Source organism: Triticum dicoccoides, chromosome 2A, assembly GCF_002162155.2.
Source record: "Triticum dicoccoides isolate Atlit2015 ecotype Zavitan chromosome 2A, WEW_v2.0, whole genome shotgun sequence".
NCBI lineage: Eukaryota > Viridiplantae > Streptophyta > Magnoliopsida > Poales > Poaceae > Triticum > Triticum dicoccoides.
This window is the reverse complement of record NC_041382.1, coordinates 460,332,166-460,337,584: the sequence shown is the minus strand read 5'-3', so window position 1 is coordinate 460,337,584 and position 5,419 is coordinate 460,332,166. Positions and strand designations below refer to the sequence as shown.

Genomic DNA, 5,419 nt, shown 5'->3' with positions numbered 1-5,419 from the left:
TACTCCCATCTCCATTTCTTGTAGATACGATGCTCCTCCACACACACCCCTATATGTATTGTTAGTGGCGACGATGACATGCTACAAATGGTCTGTTCGGTGGTCTTTCATGGCTCCAACCTTGCATAGTTCTTCTTCTTCTAAACTATCCTTCAGAGTTGGAGCTGCGCTTCCCTTAGTGTGGGTGTCTTAGTGTGGCACATGCCTTCTTGTGTTTCTGTACAACCTCTACGGTGAGGGTTGGGTCGATGTTCGTCTTCGCTGAAGTCGGGGTCGCTTGCTCAGATATTAGGGAGGGCGATGACGCATGTTAGGGAGAAGTGATGATGATGACTTCGGTGTGCGATCTTGGCGAGGGCCTCTATGTGAGGTGTGCGTGGGGTATTGTGCGAGTGCCGCTCAGCGGTTTGTGATGATTTTCACTCGGTATCCTATTAATTAACTGTGAACTCTCTTCTGTTTAATTAATGGATGGGGCTAAGCTTTTGCCTTTTTTTTAGGAAAAAAAAACTCTGCCATCGAGTATGTAGTGATTACTTGCACCAGTGACTTGATGGAAGTTTTCTTGCAACTCCTAGCCCCAGGCCCCCAGCTATGCATTTCTGTACCCAACCTTGAAAACTTTTTCAAATTCTGTTTTTCTTCAAATATGCAAAGACACGGTCTTTGGATCGGCTGACATCAGAGGGAAGGCCCAACCCAACCCAACTCTTCACACTGTTTGTTGCAGCCCAGTTGTCAAAACTATCTTCCAGGAAAGAAATGCAGATAGTCCAGGCCCACAAAAATGAAACCAACGACGACTGGGTCCTTCCCCTGCATCTCTGGAAGCATCCACTGCCTTCCAAAGCTCTCGCGCCCCCGCTCCCCACCGACCCTGATCTGATCTGGAAGCATCTCCCAATCCAACCCTCTCTCACAGGAACAGGAACCCTCTAGAACATCACATCGTTGAACGCAACAATCTCTGCTCCGCCCGCCATATAAGAAGCCAACGATCCGAGCCGCGCCATGCTCTGGCTGCAAACAACATCCAGAACGCACAGAGACACAGATCGCGAGCGAGCGCGCACCCGTTAATCGCTTCATCTTTTTGCATTCCACCTAGAGAGGCTTTCGCGTCCACGAACCGAACCAACAATGGCCGCCGTGGAGGATGAGACGCTGAGGGCGTTCGAAGAGGAGGACGACGCCATGATGAATGAGCCGGACGGCGAGCCCATGGACGACGAGGAGGAGGCCGACTCCCCGGCGACGATGAAGGTCGGCGAGGAGAAGGAGATCGGGAAGCAGGGGCTGAAGAAGAAGCTCGTCAAGGAGGGCGAGGGCTGGGAACGGCCCGAAACCGGCGACGAGGTCGAAGGTATGGATCACGGCACGGCTGTCCCCTCTGCATCTGATCACCCTAGTTGTCACGCAACATCAGACCCAACAGATAGATGATAACCGGAATGAACGAATGTTGTATGGCAGTGCACTACACGGGCACTCTCCTCGACGGGGCCAAGTTCGATTCGAGCCGAGACCGCGGGACTCCCTTCAAGTTCAAGCTCGGGCAGGGGCAGGTGATCAAGGGATGGGACCAGGGCATCAAGACCATGAAGAAAGGCGAGAACGCCGTCCTCACCATCCCGCCGGACCTCGCGTACGGCGAGGCGGGCTCCCCGCCCACGATCCCGCCCAACGCGACGCTCCGGTTCGACGTCGAGCTCCTCTCGTGGGCCAGCGTCAAGGACATCTGCAAGGACGGCGGCATCTTCAAGAAGGTCCTCGTCGAGGGTCAGAAATGGGAGAATCCCAAGGATCTGGACGAAGTTACTGGTACGTTGTGTCTAGTAACTGGGTTTCGACCAAATTACTGAATATTTTTTGATTCTGACTTGTGTTCTGCTAAACATCCCAAACTGTCGTCTGAAATTAGCTAACGAAATAAATTTGATATCGGATTTTTTTAATGGAACCTAATGATTTTGGGTTGCCGAACTGGAATGTACGTCGGTATATTCCAACGAAATGGTGAACTGATGTATAATTTCAATGAAATGGTTATCGATCTGCTCTTGCTACGCGCGTTGTCACCTCTCTGACATGTTCCATGTTTGCTCACGCAGTCAAGTACGAGGCCAGACTCGAGGATGGATCGGTCGTGTCCAAGTCAGAGGGTATTGAATTCGCAGTGAAGGATGGTTCGTATCTAGTCAATCCAGTTAGCCTTGGCAAATTGAACAGCAGGATTTAGCTCTGAATCGCTGATGCACAATTCTCCCTTTAAAATTACAGGTTACTTCTGCCCGGCACTTTCCAAAGCCGTCAAGACCATGAAGAAGGGCGAGAAGGTCCTCCTGACCGTCAAGCCACAATGTGAGCCATCTCTCCTCAAATCTGTTACCCTTGCTGTACTCCAAAAGTTTCTGACTGGCTTCATAAATTGATATGTGCTGCATCTTATGACGGACAGATGGTTTTGGCGAGCAAGGAAGGCCGGCTTCTGAAGTTGAAGGCGCCGTGCCCCCGAATTCCACATTGCACATCGATCTTGAGCTAGTCTCCTGGAAGACGGTCACCCTCATCGGTGAAGACAAGAGGATCTTGAAGAAGGTGCTCACGGAAGGAGCAGGCTACGAGCGCCCCAACGACGGGGCAGTTGTGAGTGGTGCGCGGCGCACTGCTAATTCATGCATGCATAACCTCGTGAAAATTGTCAGACAAGTTAATCTTGTGTTACTTGTTGCTTGCAGTGAGGCTGATCGGCAAGTTGGACGACGGCACTGTGTTCACGAAGAAAGGACATGAAGGCGACGAACCATTCGAGTTCAGGACGGATGAGGAGCAGGTCATCGAAGGGCTGGACACGACGGTGCTCACCATGAAGAAAGGAGAGGTCGCGTCAGCTAGAATACCACCTGAACATGCGTTCGGATCCACCGAGACGAAGCTTGATCTTGCTGTGGTTCCTCCCAACTCCACCGTCTTCTATGAAGTGGAGATTGTTTCCTTCGACAAGGTACTAACTGTGGTGGTTACTTTGTCTGTTGTTTACATATCCGTCTGACCGTCTCTACTGCTGTCAGAAAGTGAACGCATGTTCGTGTTACTGTTTCAGGAGAAAGAATCTTGGGACTTGAAGAGTAATGCTGAGAAGATCGAAGCAGCTGCTAAAAAGAAAGATGAAGGAAATGCGTGGTTTAAGATGGGCAAGTACGCCAAGGCTTCCAAGAGATATGAGAAGGTAAATAAAGGGCATGGGTCTCTCAACTAAAAGTCTCGTCCTGTGAAAAACGTATTGATACGGAATTGAGTTCCTGACTGACATAGATGTGCATCTTTGTCTTGTCCTTGGGAACAGGCTGCGAAGTACATTGAGTACGACAGCTCCTTCAGCGAGGATGAGAAGAAGCAATCCAAGGCAGTGAAGATCAGCATCAAGCTAAACAACGCAGCGTGCAAGCTGAAGCTAAAGGATTACAAAGAAGCAGAGAAGCTCTGCACCAAGGTTAGTGTTACCTTTCGAGTACGAGGGTTTCATCAGTGCAACCAATCAACAACACACCACATGATCCTAGACGGTGGCATTATTGATCAGGTTTTGGAACTGGAGAGCACAAACGTCAAGGCTCTGTACCGGAGGGCGCAGGCGTACACCGAGCTCGTGGATCTGGAGCTGGCAGAGCTAGATATCAAGAAGGCTCTGGAGATCGACCCAGACAACAGGTAGAGGCACCTTCCATCTCTCTGGAGATCAACAAGGCTACAAATATCGTATCGATTTCACCTATGGATTATGGCTGATTTTTCATGTTTGTTTCTGCCCCAGGGAGGTGAAGGTTGCGTACAAGGCGTTGAAGGACAAGCTGAGGGAGTACAACAAGAGGGACGCCAAGTTCTACGGTAACATGTTCGCCAAATGGAGGAAGACGGAGAACGCCGCCGGGAAGCAGGACGCACAGCCTATGGCCATCGACAGCACCGCGTGACGGGTCTACGGCGTCGTGGTACAGTCGGGTCTGGATGCACTAGTTTGTATCAGCGTTGTACCGTGGTTTTGGTTGTCTTGTCCTCTGTTCTGCAGCTTGTGCCTCGTCTGTGATCGGCTGCGTGCCTTGATAATGTACTCATAATTTGCTCACGTACGATTCTAGTAAAAAAAGAGTCCCTATTTCGTTTTAAACGTTTTTTCTGGAGCTTTTATTTGAAAATAAAGTGAAATGTGTCGTTAGTTCATCAACTCAAATTAATTGCACATTTTGGCTAAAGGACATTGGAAGTGATCGATCGTATATTGCGGAACCTGACGTGGAGTACCCGAATGCATGGGAAAGAAGGTCATATTAAAAGGATCTGGCCTAAAGTTTCTAGTCTGACCAATGATTTCAGCCATCCAATAGTAAAATTCAGAAGATAAAGCAAAAATGACTCCCATAAAACGTATTATCTCTGTTTCAAATTACTCGTTGTGGTTTTAGTTCAAATTTAAAACGTACGAAGTACATAATAGAAAAGTGCAACCGTAACATGTACTCCCTCCATCCGCGAAGCTTTTGTCTTTAGCGAAAGTTTTAAAATTTTAACCACATTTTTAGAAAATAGTACTAGATCCGTTTGGAAATGTATTTCATAATATATCAATTTGATGTCATATATATTACTAATATTTTCAATAAAGTTGGTTAAAATTTTAAGACTTTGACTTACATTTCATAATATATCAATTTGAGGTCATATATATTACTAATATTTTCAATAAAGTTGGTTAAAATTTTAAGACTTTGACTTAAAACAAAAATTAGATGTACACTTATTCTTCATGGACAGAGAGAGTAGAGCAATATTTAGCAAATATTCATTTCTGAGCCCGGCCTATCTGCACCTAGTTAAGAGAGATATTTAAAAACAATATAAAAGAAATTCAGAAGCATTTGACTTTTTTGTGTGCATGGAGGATGATTTGGTGCGTGTGGTCCGCTTCAAAGTTCAGCTTTTTTATATTTGACTTTTTTGTGTGCATGGAGGACGATTTGGTGCGTGAGGTCCGCTTCAAATTTCAGCTTTTTTAGACGTATGAGTAGCTCTCAGAAAAAAAATTAGATCAGAATAGTACATATTGTAAACCTTAAATTTGTCATTTTCGTACCGAGAGCTGCTCAGATATGAAAATGAGCTTAAATTTATCCTAAGCATTTTTCATGAAAAACTTGAATTCTTTGAGGATGATGGGGCATGCCTTTTGATTTTATCTTTTTGTTGTCCATTTCAATCACTAACTATCGGAGGTGTCTTGTACTCTTTATGACAATTACTAAATGACCAAAAAATAGAAGCCCAGAAAAGCTCTAAACTTTTTCCCATTGTAAGGGTCTGCTCGGATCGTGAGTCTTGCATGAACAGTAATGAAACCAAATTCTATTATAATATATTTTGC

General features: G+C 46.3%; 1 protein-coding gene across 1 annotated transcript; it reads left to right on the top strand.

Moving 5' to 3' along the window:
• Positions 1–875: 875 nt before the first annotated feature.
• On the top strand, positions 876–4,168 carry LOC119354893 (70 kDa peptidyl-prolyl isomerase-like). Its single transcript, XM_037621660.1, has 10 exons — positions 876–1,363; positions 1,474–1,821; positions 2,112–2,186; positions 2,281–2,361; positions 2,459–2,653; positions 2,739–3,004; positions 3,104–3,229; positions 3,347–3,493; positions 3,584–3,711; positions 3,815–4,168. The coding sequence occupies exons 1-10, from the start codon at positions 1,141–1,143 to the stop codon at positions 3,972–3,974; spliced, it is 1,749 nt and encodes a 582-aa protein (XP_037477557.1). The 5' UTR covers positions 876–1,140; the 3' UTR covers positions 3,975–4,168.
• Positions 4,169–5,419: the final 1,251 nt, after the last annotated feature.

Excerpts from the sequence above, each read along its gene's own strand:
- LOC119354893 (XM_037621660.1), top strand. The coding sequence starts at position 1,141 with ATGGCCGCCGTGGAGGATGAGACGCTGAGGGCGTTCGAAGAGGAGGAC. Across the intron at positions 1,822-2,111 it reads GGATCTGGACGAAGTTACTG|TCAAGTACGAGGCCAGACTC; the intron begins GTACGTTGTGTC and ends TTGCTCACGCAG. Across the intron at positions 3,712-3,814 it reads GAGATCGACCCAGACAACAG|GGAGGTGAAGGTTGCGTACA; the intron begins GTAGAGGCACCT and ends TTTCTGCCCCAG.